This window comes from Heteronotia binoei, chromosome 12, assembly GCF_032191835.1.
Source record: "Heteronotia binoei isolate CCM8104 ecotype False Entrance Well chromosome 12, APGP_CSIRO_Hbin_v1, whole genome shotgun sequence".
NCBI lineage: Eukaryota > Metazoa > Chordata > Lepidosauria > Squamata > Gekkonidae > Heteronotia > Heteronotia binoei.
The window spans coordinates 83,340,584-83,359,087 of NC_083234.1; the positions used below are offsets into that span (position 1 = coordinate 83,340,584).

General features: G+C 47.4%; 1 protein-coding gene across 1 annotated transcript in view; it reads left to right on the forward strand.

Annotated features, from left to right (window-relative positions):
• NOTCH1 (notch receptor 1) overlaps positions 1-18,504 on the forward strand; it is a 461,593-nt gene that overhangs the window by 325,396 nt on the left and 117,693 nt on the right. Inside the window, exon 3 of the mRNA XM_060250659.1 lies at positions 1,934-2,015. Within this exon, the coding sequence (XP_060106642.1) occupies positions 1,934-2,015 (82 nt within the window). The remainder of the gene's footprint in view (positions 1-1,933; positions 2,016-18,504) is intronic.

Sequence of the window (18,504 nt, forward strand, 5' to 3'; positions counted from 1 at the left end):
GTTACATTTCTTTGAGGGGGTAAACAAACTTGTGGACAAAGGAGACCCGATAGATGTTGTTTACCTTGACTTCCAGAAAGCTTTTGATAAAGTTCCTCATCAAAGGCTCCTTAGAAAGCTTGAGAGTCATGGAGTAAAAGGACAGGTCCTCTTGTGGATCAAAAACTGGCTGAGTAATAGGAAGCAGAGAGCGAGTATAAATGGGCAGTCTTCGCAGTGGAGGACGGTAAGCAGTGGGGTGCCGCAGGGCTCGGTACTGGGTCCCATCCTCTTTAACTTGTTCATAAATGATTTAGAGTTGGGAGTGAGCAGTGAAGTGGCCAAATTTGCGGATGACACTAAATTGTTCAGGGTGGTGAGAACCAGAGAGGATTGTGAGGAACTCCAAAGGGATCTGTTGAGGCTGGGTGAGTGGGCGTCAACGTGGCAGATGCGGTTCAATGTGGCCAAGTGCAAAGTAATGCACATTGGGGCCAAGAATCCCAGCTACAAATACAAGTTGATGGGGTGTGAACTGGCAGAGACTGACCAAGAGAGAGATCTTGGGGTCGTGGTAGATAATTCACTGAAAATGTCAAGGCAGTGTGCGTTTGCAATAAAAAAGGCCAACGCCATGCTGGGAATTATTAGGAAGGGAATTGAAAACAAATCAGCCAGTATCATAATGCCCCTGTATAAATCAATGGTGCGGTCTCATTTGGAGTACTGTGTGCAGTTCTGGTCGCTGCACCTCAAAAAGGATATTATAGCATTGGAGAAAGTCCAGAAAAGGGCAACTAGAATGATTAAAGGGCTGGAACACCTTCCTTATGAAGAAAGGTTGAAACGCTTAGGGCTCTTTAGCTTGGAGAAACGTCGACTGAGGGGTGACATGATAGAGGTTTACAAGATAATGCATGGGATGGAGAAAGTAGAGAAAGAAGTACTTTTCTCCCTTTCTCACAATACGAGAACTCGTGGGCATTCGATGAAATTGCTGAGCAGACAGGTTAAAACGGATAAAAGGAAGTACTTCTTCACCCACAGGGTGATTAACATGTGGAATTCACTGCCACAGGAGGTGGTGGCGTCCACAAGCATGGCCACCTTCAAGAGGGGGTTAGATAAAAATATGGAGCAGAGGTCCATCAGTGGCTATTAGCCACAGTGTGTATGTGTGTGTATATGTGTGTATATATATATATATATATATATATATATATATATATATATATATATATATTTGGCCGCTGTGTGACACAGAATGTTGGACTGGATGGGCCATTGGCCTGATCTAACATGGCTTCTCTTATGTTCTCTTATGATCCTCAGTCTAATGCAGCAGGATTTGATTTCACATTGAGCCACTTCTGTGTCCCCAGATATGTGCCTCATTGTTCCCTTCTTGCATTTCCTTCACCCAACAGCTTTTTGGAAATTTGACCTTGGGAAGCAGAATAGAATATGCATATTGGAGGTCATGGAGTTTTTTCATAAATTGCACAAGGTTTATTTTGTGTGCAACACACATGCAGGGCAAATCTAAACCTGATTGTTGTGCAAGTTAGATTCTGGGAATTGTATTGACCCAAAAATTTGGCTGGAAGGGGCAGATAACCCAGGGCCACTGATGTTTTGTGGTCCCCCTGGCCTGTTTTCTTGTTGTCCTTGCAGTTAAGCGTCATTTCTCATTGTAAAATTGGGATAAGGACCTTTTCCTTCTGTTGGAGTTGTTGGTCTTGTTAGGAAAAAGAATAATCAGGACTGGATGTGTTTGCTGCTGTGTTGATTCTTAAAATTAAAAATAGTGGTGAAATATGAAGGGTAACAACCTTCCCCTCAGTCAGTTTACAAAGCTGGGTGTGCTGTTTGTAGCTCAAACCCACCCACTCCCAGTGCTGTCTGCAGGCAAGCCGCTAGCCCAAAGAAGTAACGTTCTGTCTTCTCATTGTAGGTTTCCAGTGCACATCGCCTGTTGAATCCTGCCTGAATGGTGGAAAGTGTGAGGTGTTTCCCAATGGAACAGGGCTGTGCTTGTAAGTATGGAAGTGATTGCTTGTATGCTGGTATTTCTAAGGAAATGGGTATGAATTTAAAGTTCATCCTGATGAACACTCTTGGAGGAGGGAATGTTTTTGTTTCCATGTGGTTTGCATCTGTTTTGGGGAGGAAGAACTGGAGCTGTGTGGTGTTGAGTTGAGGGTCAACAGGGGTGGGTGTGTGATCTCTTGGCCGCCTTTATGATGAGCAATTCTGTAAACCAGATAGGTACACCTGCTTTGGGACATTGGTGGAGGTGGCTTTTGAAAACCTGTTCTGAAGATTTTGGGACCAGGGCCAGAGAGAGCGGAAGAAATCTGGCCTTGCAAGGAGTCAAGTCATCAGGATATTCTGGGATGCACATACTTGGTGCTCACACCGTGTGTAAAGCCATGGCATATGATGGAAGGAGAATGAAGTTCCAATCCATGCCCCCTCCCTGTTGGGTGGTGCACAGCTTTTCTGCGGGCACCTCAGGTTTTGTGTCCCAGGCATGGCACTATTGTGGTATTGAAGCCAGACTAACTAGGAGGTTGTCTAGATAAGAGACTTGGCATTGAACTTAAGCCAGGCTGAGCCACTGACCTGCTGGCAGCTTTCCTGGTCTGCTTTTGCAAAACAGCCTTTTGCAAAAACATTGGGAGAACAGAGGGGAGGAGGCAGTGCTTTTTGGTAGGCCTGAACAGAGGGAGCAGAGATGTTGCTAATTAAAGTTTTTAAGCAGTTTACAATGACAGTTTACAACGGCAGTTTACACAGTTTACAACTGTGTGTGGCTGTCCTGGGTAGGAGAGCATCCTGTTGCCTCTTGGAAATTGGAGATTCCAAAATAACATTTTGTTTTGAGAGGAAGAAAAAAGGAGGTCAGGATTTTAAGACCTGGCCATGCCAGCATATGGTGTGAACTTCTGGCTGCAGAGCAGAGTCAAATAACTGGTTTCAAATTACTGCAGTTCAGAGTATCATGCGGAGTTCTGTGTGTGCCTTAATGGGACATGAAAGTAGACCCCGCCCCATGTGCAGCTTATGATGTTTGCATACGAGTTCTCCAGTGTTAGTCCTTTTAGTTACACTTCTTATTTAAATCACTGACATCAGAGAATAAGGGAGAGAAACTATGGATGTGGAAACATGGATGTGTTTCTAGGGACTGTAAAGTATCTGTCTGAATTGGACCTGTCATAGAATGCAGAAGTTTTAGTGATCTTGCAGAGAGAAATATGGTTTTCAGTATGTATTGCCAGGTTGGTGGAACAACTCTCTGGGTTACTCTCTAGGAAAGTTTGGTGACATCTGGAATCAAGTTATTCTGGTCTGCTGATGCTTTGGTCCAAAGTGTAGGATCTGAAACCGGTTCCACAATCCAAAAGCAGACCAGAATCAGACACAGCGTTTGGGTGCTGACCAAGAACTTCTCAAACTTTTCTCAGTGGTGGGAGTAGTAGAGCACTGAGGACAGCTCGAGGGTCCTTGGACAAAATGGAGGTGCTGATGGTGAGAGGAAGGACTGATCCAGGAATTGAGGTGTCTGCTGTTTTGGATAGGATCATATTCCCTCTTAAAGGAAAAGGTTCACAGGCTGGGGGTGCTGAAAAAGCAGGTTGCAGCAGAGGCCTTCTGCCAGCTGCAGCATTTCATGGACAAAAAATGTTCTTGCCACTGTGGTGCATGCCCTCATGACCTCTAGCTTTACCTTTTTATTCCTGTCTTTTGACAGTGGCTGAAGACTTTTCTCTTTTGTTCAGTGTTTCTTCAGTGACAGTCTCCCCTCCCCATTTATGTATGTGTCTATGTTTTTTATATGTACATTGTAAATTCACACACACACATATACATATATATGTGTGTGTTTTGACTGTCTGCCACCTTGGGCACCCTGAACTGGGTGGCAAGGTGGCATGAAATAGTTCTAAACGGATACACTTTCTGCCAGCGCCCCCCCCCCCCCCCCCGGTCTGAGTGGGCCGAGTGCTGCTGCTGCTGCTACTCCTTCCTGCTTTTCTGCCTCTGGTTGCTGGGCCACATGCGTGGTGGGAAGCCCCAGTGGGTTCAGTGGAGGGACTTCTCAGCCCACCTGTTAGCTTCTCATAAGGCAGCAGCCCCTCTGTGGCATTTCTGCTTCCAACTGTTGAAGGCAGATTTTTTCAGTGCGGGTGGGTAACTGTGCTAGTGTGTCTGCTCTGGCTCTTTCATTTTGCCCCCTTTGGCATTTTTTTGTTTGCCCTGGGGAGGAAAAGAAGCTTCAGCAAATTAATCGGGCACATGAGCCATTTAGGAGACAAAAGCCAGGCTCCTTTGTCAGGCACTAATGAATGCAAGCCACAGCCCCTCCCCCCTGCAGAAGCCTCACCAACGCTTGATGCTCTAAATCTTGTTTTCTTTCATTCAAAAGACGACAGCTGGGATTTGGTCAAAATTCAGCAGCTATTGTTGAGGGAGGCAGATTAATGCCATGTGACGAATCATGCAGGGCTTCCCAGAATGCATAAATCACTCCTCTTCCCCACCTCTCACCCTGCCCCCCCTCCTCCCTTTCTTCACATCGTTGTCCTTCTTTTTCAGAAAGCCCCCTCCCATCCTCCTGGTGCAAATGGAATGTGCAGATGGTGGCAGAATCCCCTTAGACCTCCTGTGCATGTGAGCTCTTTCCTCAAGAGCAGCAAAGACTGGACAGAGGTTCTGTTGGGAGAGAAGGGGGTCTGATGAGCAGTTCTGGCTATAAAACTACTGATGATGTCCATTGTGGGGGGTTTAGAGTCATCCATTTGAGACTGTGCTTCACCAGACCAACAGGAGCAGCATTTGGTCCTTAGCTGAAAGTATTTAGAAGTGTGCCTTGGTCCTATAGCATTATTAGTCTTTATATTGCCTCACAAAGAGACTCAAACTTGGAGAAATAGCATATAAAGAGAGTTTATTTCTGTTGCATTTTGGCCTGGGATAAAAGGCAGCTGCTTTGGATGCTGCAAAAGAGGACAGAGTGAAGAGTTTCAGAACTGAACTTGGGGCTTCTTACAATTTGTGTAATGGCTTTTCTGGCTGGAGCAGAAGTTGATAGATTCTTTGACAGCCATGTGTGCTAACATTTCAGGATACAGGTTTTAGAAATGAATTATGCAGTGGAGTTAATCCATTTTCCTCTTTGCAAGGGGGAAGTATTAGCTGCTAGTTGGTCCCAAACCTTTTTGAGGCATTCTTTTTGTGCTTGGAGGTGTCCCTCTTCTGCCTCCCGTTGTGTCTCAGGGAGTGAAGAATTGCTGGTGGAAAGCAGTGAGAAAGGTCTTTCTAGGGCAAGCAAGAAGCTGGGCATTCTGGACTGCAACCCATTTGTTATGACAGCAATATGAGTTGGGATTCTTCTGATTTTTATTTCTCAAGCTTTTTCAGGCACTGGGATTACTGAGACCCTTGTTTCCTTTCAAGGGTAGGCATTTCTTCCCAACCATGTTTTAAACCAGTGTTTTCATGCAAGAATAAGGGAGGGAAGGGAATAACCCAGCTCACTGTACAGGAAAGAGGTGGGATGCTGAGCTGCCTAAGGAAGTCCAGACAGGAACAGGAATGGCCTTGCTTTGATTCCAACACTGAGTGTTGTTGGGTGGAAGAGTGAAAATACTAGTTTTCAAATCTTGCAACTAACAGTACAGCAGAGCCTCCCCATGTAAAACTTGGGGTGCTGTTTTGTTTAAAACAGCTGTTAGATTGTCTTAGTTAAATGTTAAAAACACTAACAAGCTCACAGTCTGTCTTGCCTCCATACATGGTTGTGTCTATTATTAATTCTGCTACTGGTGATAGTTAAGCAAAATTAACCACCAGGGAAATATACAGTCTTTTAGGCACAGACAATCTTGGAATGCTGCACAGGTGGCCTGTTGCCAGTTCTTGCAAGCCTTGGCACATGGCTGCAGCAATATGTACATGTTAAACAAATCCTTATTGTTTAAAGTTTTACTTTAAAGTTTTATTACAAGAATGTAATAAAGTTTGGCTTGTACATAGATTTATTTTCCAGATTTCAGCAAGAGAAGTAAATCAGTTATACTCATGTTTATTTTCTATGGTGTTAAGTTTCCCTATTCACTTTCTACATTTGGGCAACCCCTTTTTGTATTGGCTGACATGCTAGTAAACCCAAGAACATGGCAAGAACACTGTAGCATATTTCAGAGCACTCATAACCCTGTCAGGAATGTTGGCTGGGTCCAGATCCCACCTCTCTTCTGCAGATGTTCATCCAGAAGATGTGGTTTGAACATGGTTTGAACTCCATTGAATGGTCACTTGCATTTCTGTAGAATGTTTTGTAAGGGGTGGCCGATAAAAAGCTGAAGGATAACATGGAAGGCAAGTGGAAGTGTCTAGAGAATGGGAAGAGCCTTGGTGGGGAAGGGTGTGTGAGAATCATGTAGGGTAGTGGTCCCCAACCTTTTTGGCCCCAGGGCCAGCCCGCCCACAGCGGCCCCAAGGCCGGCAGGGTGGGGGCACCAAATTCCCCCCAGCAGCCTCCTTCCCTCCCCCTGCGGTGCCTCCTCCTCCCTCTGTTTGTACATGTTTAAGGCCGGGGAAGGTGGCAGTGAAGCGCTCCATTGGTGACGAATTCCACATTTTAATCACTCTTTGTGTAAAGAAGTGTTTCATTTTGTCCCTCAATTTGTTGTCCATCAGCTTCCATGTGTGCCCCTGTGTTCTAGGACTTTGTGAGAGGGAGAGAAAGATCTTTCAGTCCATTCCTTTTTATGAATTTTATGAATGACCATTTTATGAATGACCATTGTGCCCCCCAGTCATCTTTTTTCTAAACTGGAACATTCCAATGTCTTTAGACTTTCCTCATAGGAAAGGTGCTTCTAGTGGTGAGTGTCAGCCTAGGAAGTTTGAATCCCCACTCTGGGTGACCTTGGGCCATTCACACTCTGAAGCCTCACCTACCTCACGGGGTGGTGGTTGTGAGAATAAGATGTGGAAGGGGATGGGATATCTCTGGGGCTTCTTCTCCTGGCAGATCTAGTAGTGGCTCAGAGGAGCATTGGCTTGATGCTGGGGCCCAAAAAGGCCTGAATGCCTTTGCCACCTCAGGATTCCTCCCTGGCCAAAGCAGCAGTGCCAGACCCCTGGGGGAGATTCAGTCATGGATCTCCCCTGTGACTCTTCATTGAGGCCTTGGGCACCTCCTGCATGCTCCAGAAATAAGTTCCTGGCCTGTAATGTGACTTAGGAGGAAGGATGTAATGTTGCTGCCAGAGGGTTTAGACAGATCTCCTTTTCCTATTTGTTGATAGATCCAAGTGGGCAGCTGTGTTGGTCTGAAGCAGTTGAACAAAGCAGGAGTCAAGTTGCACCTTTAAGATCAAACAAGTTTTATTCAGAACGTAAGCTTTTGTGTGCTCTCTAAGCACACTTCATCAGACATGGGGATGTTTCCTATTTGTTGTTCCTCATCCCTGGGACAGGAGACCTGCTCTGGTTTTCATGTGGAAGATAATGCAACACAACTGTGTCATTGTGGCAGTACAACCAAAGTGGACCTTGTTGGGATAGTGGCTAGAACCTCTTCTGGGCCTGGTGCTGATCTTGACTCCAAGTAGTGGTGCCATTGTGGTTGGAGGAAGAGCAGCAGGGGTTGGAAGGAAGCAGGCCTGCCAAGGAACAGGATCTTCCAAGGCTCCTCCCTCCCTGGACTCCTTGATCTTGGGAACTGGCTGACCTAGAGGTGGGAAGGACTGGAAGGATGCGGGGGGGGGGACATCCCCAGCTCCTTCAACCTTTCCTCATAGGACTTGGTCCCTCACCATCTTTGTCGCCCTCCTCTGGACCCCTTCCAGCTTGTCTATATCCTTCTTAAAATGTGGTGCCCAAAACTAAGCACAATACTCCAGGTGAGGTCTTACCGGAGCAGAGTAAAGCGATACCATCACATCACGTGATTTGGACACTATACTTCTGTTGATACAGCCCAAAATTGCATTTATCTTTTTAGCCACCGCATCACACTGTTGACTCATGTTCAGCGAATGGTCCACTAAGACCCCTAGATCCTTGTCACACATACTTCTGCTAAGACAAGTCTCCCCATCCTATAACCATGCATTGGATTTTTCCTACCTAAATGCAGAACTTTACATTTATCCCTGTTAAAATTCATTTTGTTGGTTTTAGTCCAGTTTTTTAGCATGTCAAGATCACCCAGAACCTGTCTCTGTCTTCTACCATATTTGTTACCCTCCCAATTTAGTATCATCTGCAAATTTAATGAGCATGTCAGGTTTAGCCAGACATCAGTCAAAGAAATTTCTCTTATGAAAGCATAACTTTATTAGAACTGAAAAAGCAAGAGCCAAACATAGCATGACATGCTCTTGCCAGAACTGAGGGTTAATGGTTACACGGGGGCAATTATAGCCCAAGCAAACTGTTACATTCTGGCACCTGTGTTATATTCAAACCTATTGTCACTGAGATACATCTTAAGGTCAGCATTCCCACATTTTCCAAGGCCACGGTAGTTGAAGAGAAAGTTCTTTTGGGAGGCTGTAGCACTGGGTGCCTTGGGTGCTCTTTCTGGACACTTAGGAGAAGCCAGCTTAACGTGCTTGACTCAATGCATATGAGATTATGTATGAATGGGTAAGGTTTTTTTATTGGAAGACTTTATACAATGTTAAAACATTTATTGCATACTCTTGTATTGACTATATTTATTACCACATTGAACATATGAACATATGAAGCTGCCTTATACTGAATCAGACCCTTGGTCCATCAAAGTCAGTATTGTCTTCTCATACGGGTAGCGGCTCTCCAGGGTCTAAAGCGGAGGTTTTTCACGCCTATTTGCCTGGACCCTTTTTGGGAGATGCCGGGGATTGAACCTGGAACCTTCTGCTTCCCAAGCAGATGCTCTACCACTGAGCCACTGTCCCTCCCCTAAAGACAACTGCTTAGTGAACCAACGTGGCTGATGTCGGCCCAAATGTATTTTTATTTTTCTCTCAAGAGGCAAGATAATATTCATACCCCCAAACGCCTGAGCATATGAAGCTGCCCTATACTGAATCAGACCCTTGGTCCATCAAAGTCAGTATTGTCTTCTCAGACTGGCAGCGGCTCTCCAGGGTCTCAAGCGGAGGTTTTTCACACCTATTTGCCTGGACCCTTTTTGGGAGATGCCGGGGATTGAACCTGGAACCTTCTGCTTCCCAAGCAGATGCTCTACCACTGAGCCACTGTCCCTCCCCTAAAGACAACTGCTTAGTGAACCAACGTGGCTGATGTCGGCCCAAATGTATTTTTATTTTTCTCTCAAGAGGCAAGATAATATTCATACCCCCAAACGCCTGAGCATATGAAGCTGCCTTATACTGAATCAGACCCTTGGTCCATCAAAGTCAGTATTGTCTTCTCAGACTGGCAGCGGCTCTCCAGGGTCTCAAGCGGAGGTTTTTCACACCTATTTGCCTGGACCCTTTTTTGAAGATGCCAGGGATTGAACCTGGGACCTTCTGCTTCCCAAGCAGATGCTCTACCACTGAGCCACCGTCCCTCCCCTTAGTATTAGTTTTTTGAGTCCCTGGCTTGTTCACCTGACAAAGCTATTGTGAAGCAGCTCAGCACAGCTAGCAGTCCATTGTCAGAGCATGTGGGGACACCAGAGATCATCTGTGGACATCCACAGGAGCTTTTAGAAGGGGGTAGATTTCTACTGTAAAGACTTTGCTCCAGTGGGATGATGGTTAAGATTGTGTACAAGTAATTGCATTGAAGTGTAGTGTGTGTATATACCTTAAGTTATGGGGTTTCAGTCCCCACTCCTCCATTTGCGCCTGTTGGAATGGCCTTGGGTTAGCCATAGCTATCGGAGAGGCTGTGCTTGAAAGGGCAGCTGCTGTGAGAGCCCTCTCAGCCCCACCCACCTCACAGGGTGTCTGTTGTGGGGGGAGAAGACAAAAGAGATTGTAAGTCGCTCTGAGTCTCTGATTCAGAGAGAAGGGCGGGGTATAAAACTGCAGTTCTTCTTCAAGTCATTTTGTATGAAGATATTGAGCTGTATAAGTAATTTGCAAATCATTTCACAGAGTATTTTTATACTTTATCACTTTATTCTTCAATTTGCAATAAACATTATTCTTAGTAATTTTGGCCACGAGCTTTTTTGCTTATTCCCAGTTCCTTTCACGGCTTCCTCCTGTTGTATTTTTAGCTTTGGAATACCAGCAGCCTCCTGGGGCTGAGCTTGGGGTGAGGAGCACCACGGTGGTGGCTCCAGTCTGCTCTGGATTTGGACTGAGCTGCTGTTGCTCCTCTGGTTCTCCTTTGCAGCCAAGTTGGTTGGGACAGTGGACATCTCTCAGTTGCTCTCCTTGTGGCCAGAGAGTCAAATGATCTGATGCTGCAGTAGCACCCCTGCCCCCTCCATTTGGCATAGCACCCTGCTGACAGGCTCTGGTGTGGTCAGGAGTGAGGGATGCCTTGTTGAAGAAGGGTTGGGCTGGCTGCCGTTACGGACACATGCCACTGTTCTTCCTGGTCACATGTTTATGAAGCCCCAGAAGCAGGATTCCGCTCCAAGGAATCTGAATGTTAACACTGGATCAGGGGATGTCCATGCTTTGTTTCATCAGAAATGCGGACCAAGCAGAATTGGCAGCTATAAGTGCTCATCATGTGTTTTGCAGAATTGGCTCAGCTCCTCAGCCATGGCTTAAATAAGAAGGGCAGGATGTATAGTCCCATGTATTTTGCAAACATGTCTATGTGGTGGTCATGTTTTTCCTTAGCCCATGTCATTGCAAGCTGATGTTGATTGTTTCTGGCATAAGGGAAAAACAGAGCCTGTTCTCTTTCCTGTCTGTCCCTTCCTCTGCACAAGGCCGGACCTGTTGTGTGAGCATGTGTTCAAGGAGGTGAGCACCAGTTGTTGACATGCTGCCATGTGGACTTTGTTTACATTTTTCAGTGCCTTGTGTAACATCATCGCAAACTTGATGGCCTTTCTCTCTGTGTTGTTCAATTCTGGAGGCTGCTATTTGGCAGGGGAAAGTGGAGCTTGCTGGATGGGGGGCAGATAGCCCTGGGAGGAAGTGACTGGGGCCATTTGGACACCTCTTCTACCCCCCCCCCCCCCGAAGTGTTAAAAAGCCTTTCAGTCAAAAGAGGCTGGGTGACAGGTGGCCTGCTGTTCCCCATAAAGGGGGGGGGGAGTCTGTGAAAGAATTCTGGGGAGCAGCTGCTGGGGGGGGGGTGCTTCCTTTGTCCACCTGGCCCAAGGGGGCAGGATGTTGACACTATGGCTTTTGAGGGCAGAGCACTGGGGGGGGGGGGGTCCTTGGTTTTCTAGGACAGCAGTGCAGAGTGCCTAGGTCTACTGGAAATGTGTCCTTTGTTCTTGCTGGTGAGATCTTGTAGAAAATGCTGAGTCAATGGCCACACCCAAGAGCTTTATTAAAAGCCATAGTTAATAAAGTTATTTTAAGCAAAAAGGGCAATTTTTGGCACTGTCCCAAATAAAAGCAGGAGCTTTTATTTGGAAAACTCTGGATTTTCTTGTTCCTTGTTCTTTTTGCCCTTGAAGATGATTTGGAAACTTGAAACCTGATAGCTTGGAACCCTTATGGGGCTTGACAGGTTTATCATTTTAAGATCATCTGCACTGGCTTCCAGTTTGCTTTCAGACTCCTCTTTTGTGCAGGGTGAAGTTTAAAGCCCTCAAGGGCTCTTTGAGACACTGCTGTAGCTGAAGGCTACCTTCATCCATAAAGAGCCAGCCAGAAGGGTGTGATCAGTGCTAGTGGACTTTCGACTGGGAGCCAGCTGGTGGGGACCCCCCTCCTTTTCTCCCTCCAGTTGAGGCACTGTGCTTGCACTCAACAACTCACTAGAACTTTGTTAGTCTCACAGGTGCCACTGGACTCAAACTTTGTTCTGCTGCTTCACACCACCATGGCCACCCAACTGGCTCTTTCCGGGGTATTTCTCTCATATGACCTGCCTCTTCCAGCAGCCTTTGTGTTAGAACTAAATGGAGCTGCAGTGAGGGGTGGAAATGGAGTTCAGCACTGATGAGAATTATTGTCGGTATGATGATGATTGAATTTTGGGGAGTGGAGTGTATTGGAGAGCTTTTCAGTCAGAAACAGGTCTGAATTTAAATTGGTGGTTTTGTGTTCTCCCTAAGAGGCGGAGGACATCTTGGGTGTTTTCCCACCGTCCAATCAGGGAGGCAGGAATCTAAAAGATCTTCCTCTTCCTGTGGCTGTGGGAACCACCCCTCAGTTCTGTTCCTGCCTCAACAGGGAGAGCAAGTGTTTATAATAGGCTCCTATTCTTTTTGAGTGTAGACTACTTGGCAAGTTTTTTCTATCCATTTCTTCTTCTTCTTCCTACCTTGAGCTATTTTCTTCCTTCATCTGAAGCCTGATACCTTCTATCACCAGCTGTTCTTCGCCTTTCTATTTCCTCCCCCCCTCCCATTTCCCTCTATGAGAGGAGCGGCGCCACGGCAGCCTCGAGCCGAATTTCAAACTGCGGCGCGAAGAGGAGCCGGATGGCGCGTCGGGGGAAGGACTCCTTCCTGGAAGACGACTCGGCGCATCGCATGGGGCCGAAAGGCTTGCCTCGGCTGCTGGCAACGTGCCCAGTAGGGGCAGAAGGAGCGAACGGAAGCGGCGCTGGTCTTCTTCAGCAGCCGAGGAGGCGTCCTCAGAGCTGCGTCCCGGCCACGACGACCATTTTGAATGGCGCAAAAAGGCACGAAAGGAGGCGGACCAACAACCTGGCAGCTTCCAGCGGCAGGGGACCACTGATACCAACCTCCAGGCGGGAGACCTCGACTCTTATGATGACCAGCCGTCCCAGGAAGCGACGCAGACCTACCAGCCCCAGAGGGGCTCGGGTAACGTACCCACAATGGGACCTTCCTTTCTTGCAGAGTTTTTAGACTCAATAAGGCAGACTGTGGGTGCTGCGGTTATGGCAGCTACCCATAAGAGGCCAAGGTCCCTTAGCCCTTGTTCCTCCTCCAGGTCCCCATTGCCCATGAGATCCAGGGACCATTCTAAGGCCCCAAGGAGTTCCTTAGTCAACGACTTCCTGGAGGGCGAGAGGTCTCAATATGAGGCTCCATCAGAGGAGTCTTATGAGGGAGAACGGGAGGAGGGCAAATTCCTCTCAGACGAAGAAATAGAAGGTACTACTGTGCCAGAACCCTCCTCATGCTTTTTCAAGCCAGAGGAGTTCCAAACTCTCCTTTCCAAAGTGCTAGCTGCCCTGGACCTCCAGGGGTCACCTGAAGAACAGGAGACGACTAGTCCCCTGACTAACCCCAAAAATAAGCCCAAGGGGAACACGGAGTTCTTCCCAAGGTACCGGTCCTCGGAAGCAGAAATATCAAGTGTTTATTCCATCTTTTTCACAGTTCCCAAAAGGAACGGGGACTGGAGGGAGATCTTGGACTTAAAATTCCTGAACAAGAATATCAAACTCAGGCACTTCAGAATGGAGTCCATCAAGTCAATAACAGAAGCCCTACATCATCGGGATTACACGTCATCACTGGATCTAACAGAGGCCTATTTGCATATTCCGATCCTACCCGCACATCGCAGATTCCTCCAGTTTTGTGTGAATGGGTCACACTACCAATTCAGAGCCCTTCCATTTGGTCTTGCGACGGCGCCACGGGTGTTCACCAAGGTCCTGGTGAATCTGATAGCACACCTCAGGCAGAGGGGAATTCACGTGCACCCGTATCTCGACGACCTGTTGATAAGATCATCGTCGAGAAGGGATGCAGAACTGGACGTCCAGCGCACTGTCAGCTGCCTTCAACAACACGGGTTCTTAATAAATCTGCCCAAAAGTCAACTGCACCCGACTCAGAGACTGGAACACCTAGGCATGATAATCGACACGAACTTGGACTCTATATTCCTCCCGGAAGACAAGATCTTAAAGACCAGGATGCTAGTGCAGCAGGTGATTCAGGGATCTTCGTCGACGCTCCTGACGCTAGCAAGACTTATGGGTCTCCTGATCTCGAATCTCGAGGCGCTGCAGTGGGGTCGTTATCCTACCAGGCAGTTACAGATGTTTCTGCGCCCCTACCAACTCCAGATCATGGAGAGGCGTTCCATCTCACTGACAGTGTCTATGAAGGTCAAGGAGAGTCTTCTGTGGTGGACCAAGACCACCAACCTGCGTCAGGGGAGAATCTACGCAACGGAGGGAGAGTTACAACTGTTCTCAGATGCCAGCCTCTCGGGTTGGGGAGCGACCCTCAACAAGATTCCCACGCAGGGCCAGTGGTCGACCAAGGAGTCAACCCTTCCAATCAACCTCCTGGAACTCCAGGCCATTCGTTTGGCGCTGCTTCACTTTCAGGACCAAGTGTTGGGACAGCATGTGCTAGTGAGAACGGACAATATAGTAGCGAAAGCCTACCTAAACAATCAAGGGGGGTCCAGGTCCAGTTCCCTCCACAAGGAGGCCGGGAAGTTGTTCGAATGGGCGGAACTCCACCTGAAATCAATAAGAGCGGAACACATCAAGGGGTCCTGCAATGTCAAAGCAGACTGGCTCAGTCGAGAGAGCATTCAGGCAAGGGAGTGGTCTCTCAACAGGACTCTGTTTCTGAAGATAGTAGACCACTTCGGCCCACCCGCACTGGATCTTTTTGCATCTCACCAGAATCACCAACTCCCTCGGTTCTTCACAAGGTACTACCACAGTCAGGCGGAGGCCACAGACGCCTTAACATCCCCATGGCCGCAAGACCTTCTCTACGCCTTTCCTTCGATACTGGTCATTCCGAGGCTGCTCAGAAAGATCAGCCTGCTGGGGGCCGAGGTCATACTGGTTGCACCCTGGTGGCCTCGTTGTCCCTGGTTCTCTTCAATTCAGCAGATGTCTATAGAAGAACCCCTCCGCCTACCAGTTCGACCAGACATGCTATCGCAGGGACCAGTATGGCACCCTCATCCAGAATGGCTGAGTCTGACCGCGTGGAGGTTGAGAGGAGATCGTTGTTAGACCTAGGCAATACTAGGGAAGTAACCAATACAATTCTGGCCTCCAGAAAAGAATCCACTATGCGGATCTATAACGTATCTTGGAAGGCCTTTCACAGGTGGTGCAGGAGAAAGGACGTGGACCCGTTGCAACCTACTGTCCCTAGGATTCTTCAATTCCTTCAGGACGGTCTCCAATCCGGGCTGAAACCAGCTACCCTCAGGCGTCAGGTCACGGCCCTGTCTTCAGTGCTCCAACAGGTAGATGGCATTCATCTGCCATCTCATCCTCACATCTGGCGGTTCCTTAGAAGGGCTTCCTTGAGTTCTCCGCCACAAGCTCACCGCTTCCCCACTTGGAGACTGAATACGGTACTTTCGGCCCTAACTAGTCCGCCCTTCGAGCCGTTAATGTCGGTGCCCTTAAGGATGATGCGCATGAAGACGATATTTCTAGTTGCAATAACTTCAGCCAGAAGGGTCTCCGAAATCGGTGCCCTGTCGGTCAAGAAAGAGCTATGCGTGTTTCACAAGGACAAGGTTACTCTCTATCTGGATCCTACCTTCCAACCGAAGATATCATCTAGGTTCCACCAAAGCCAGGAAATCAACCTACCATCCTTTTGCCCGGATCCTAAGCACCCGAAGGAGCGCACGTGGCATACCCTGGACGTACAAAGGGCAATCAAGATCTACCTAATTAGGACAGAGACTTTTCGTAAGTCTGATGCCATGTTTGTCAACGTAGCAGAGCCCAGAATAAGTCAGAAGATGTCCAAGTCGGCCATCAGTAATGCCATCAAACAGTGCATAGCGGAGGCGTACAAGGCATTGCACCTCAAGATTCCACCAGGGATCACAGCACATTCGACCAGAAGCGCGGCCACCAACGCGGCCTTTAATAAGAACGCCTCTGTCGAGGAGGTGTGCAAGGCCGCTACGTGGTTGTCTATATTCACCTTTATTCGTCACTATAAACTGAATGCCTACGCGTCAGCAGATGCGGCCTTTGGCAGACGAATCCTTCAACATGTTCTGCTCGAGTAGGGCGACCCCACCCTGATTAACATACTGCTCTGGGAGCACCCAAGATGTCCTCCGCCTCTTAGGGAGAACGACCCTTGGCACTTACCGTGAGGGGTCCTTCTAAGAGGACAGGAGGACATCTTGCCCTCCCATCTATCGCCCTGCCTTGGGCAGTCTATCCATATTTCTCGTTCTAACAACCTGCACCTGGAACTTCTTATCACTAATGTCTATTGCCTATTGGCCTGTTTACCTTTTTTCTGTCCCCCTATTAGGGTTTACCCTGGTTGCCAGCCTGCCACGTTTAAGGCAGTTTTTGCTGACAGACTGTTAACTGTTTGAATGAGAAGTTTTCTTTTGTTAGATGTTATGATCTTCGTACTGCTTCTCGGAGTCACCCCAACTGAGGGGTGGTTCCCACAGCCACAGGAAGAGGAAGATCTTTTAGATTCTTGCCTCCCTGATTGGACGGTGGGAAAACACCCAAGATGTCCTCCTGTCCTCTTAGGAGAAGGACCCCTCACGGTAAGTGCCAAGGGTCGTTCACAGCTGTCCAATATTTTTAGTCCACCTCTAAACTCAAGTCAGGTTCACACCTGCTGAGAAGATTTCTGCTAAACATTAAGAAGCCATCATGAAAGACAGGGCAAACATGGTCACTGCTGAAAAGTCTAGTCTACCTCCCCCCACTTCCCCCCCCCCGGGTTTTTAAAGTGCTCCCAGATGTTCTTCAGTGTCATTCCCAAACTAGGCCTGGAAGCTTCAGGTGTTGTTTTTTTAAAAACAGGTTCTTATTGTCAGGATTGCAAATTATGAACCAAATAGCAAATCCATGTGATCCAGCACAAAGGGAACTGGAAAGATTCTTTTGCGTTGTTTCAAGTGATCATGCTTTACTCCTTGGGCAAAACTGTTGGGTTTTTGATGCAATTTCACTTCCTGTTGTCATGAGTTGATTAAGTGTTTGCTGATGTTTAGCCAGTGAGATAGGTAGAGCCAATGAAAATGTGTGCACGTACTTCCCGCCAAGGCTAGGTGTCAATATGCATAATGACCATTGAGGGAGAGCCCTAATAGGCTAATCCATATATTTGGGTGGTGGTCTAGAGGAGAGCATTTAGTCAGTTTTATTGCCCTTTGTGTTAAGCTCTTAGATCTCCATGCAGTTGAAGTTAAGACTTGAGAGAGTCGAGATGTAGCTTAGAAGCTAGATAGGATACTGAATCCTTCCTTGTTTTCTGCAAATCCCACTCATCCCTTTCCTCATTAGTAAAGTAAACTACTTTATTCTTAAGCTAAACTGTGTGCCTGGCTGTTGTTTGTGGATCTCTCCACGTTACTCTGCTAATCGTATATCTAAACCCTAACAAAAACAAGATTTCTTTTGTGAATAGAACTGTGTAGATGCTCCATTGAAAAGCAGACCCCCTTTCTCTTTCTGGTTCTCACACATTATTTTCCTCCTCAGTGGGATTATGCACTCTCTCATTACAATAATAGATACTACCCATTCCAGAACTTTGCAGGCCAACATTTGCCTACATAACCAGGTAGTGCTCTCCCAGACACTAAGAGGAAACTGTTAGGGGGGGGGGTTAACCCAAAGAGGGCAGAAATGCACATATTGGAATTTTGTTGCCTTGAGGGTAAAAGCTAGCAGTTTGGGGCTTGGTACTATACTAGCCTGCTCTCATCAGATCTTGGAAGCCAAGTAGGGTTGGCTCCAGTTAGTCATTGGATGGGAGACCACAAAGAAGTCCAGGGTTGGTGGCAAACCACCTTTGAAGTCTCTTGCCATCAAACCCCTACAGGGTTGCCATAAGCTGGCTGTGACTGGAGGGAACTATTAAGTGGGGGTGGGGGAGTCCCTTTTGCTGCTAATCTTCACCTCACACACAACTGTGGTTGCTTAATTATTTTCTCTTGCAATGCTTAATACACTCTGATCAGGATGCCTGATGACTTCAGCCCTGTTTTGAGGCGTTAACTGAAGCAGTTGTATTGGGTCAGATGTCTGGGCTTGTTAAGATAAAGGGGGGGGGGAGTGACCATGTGGAGTTGAACCTCCCAGTTTGAACGAAGGCTGCCATAGTTGGGTTCTGTTCAGAGTTCAGGCTCCAGTCCAGCTCTGTTCTCCTGCTTTTCAAACAGGGCCTTGAGGACCGTTTTTGTCATTAAAACAGCTGCTGTTTCATTTGGAGTTGGGTACTCAAAGCTTCCTTTGAAAGTATGTCTGAATTACTGCCTCCCTTTGCACACCAGAATTGCTAGTTGGTATTGGGAGAAGATTTACCACCCAGCTACAAGTTACATGCTTTATATGAGCTGGTGGGCTCTCCCTCTTTCTTTTTTTTTTGGGGGGGGGGGCGTGGAGATGAAAGAGTGTTGACAGCATGATGCACAGGTTGGAAGCCAGTAGGAAGTGGCTAGCACTGGTACTGGGTGGGATTGTCAC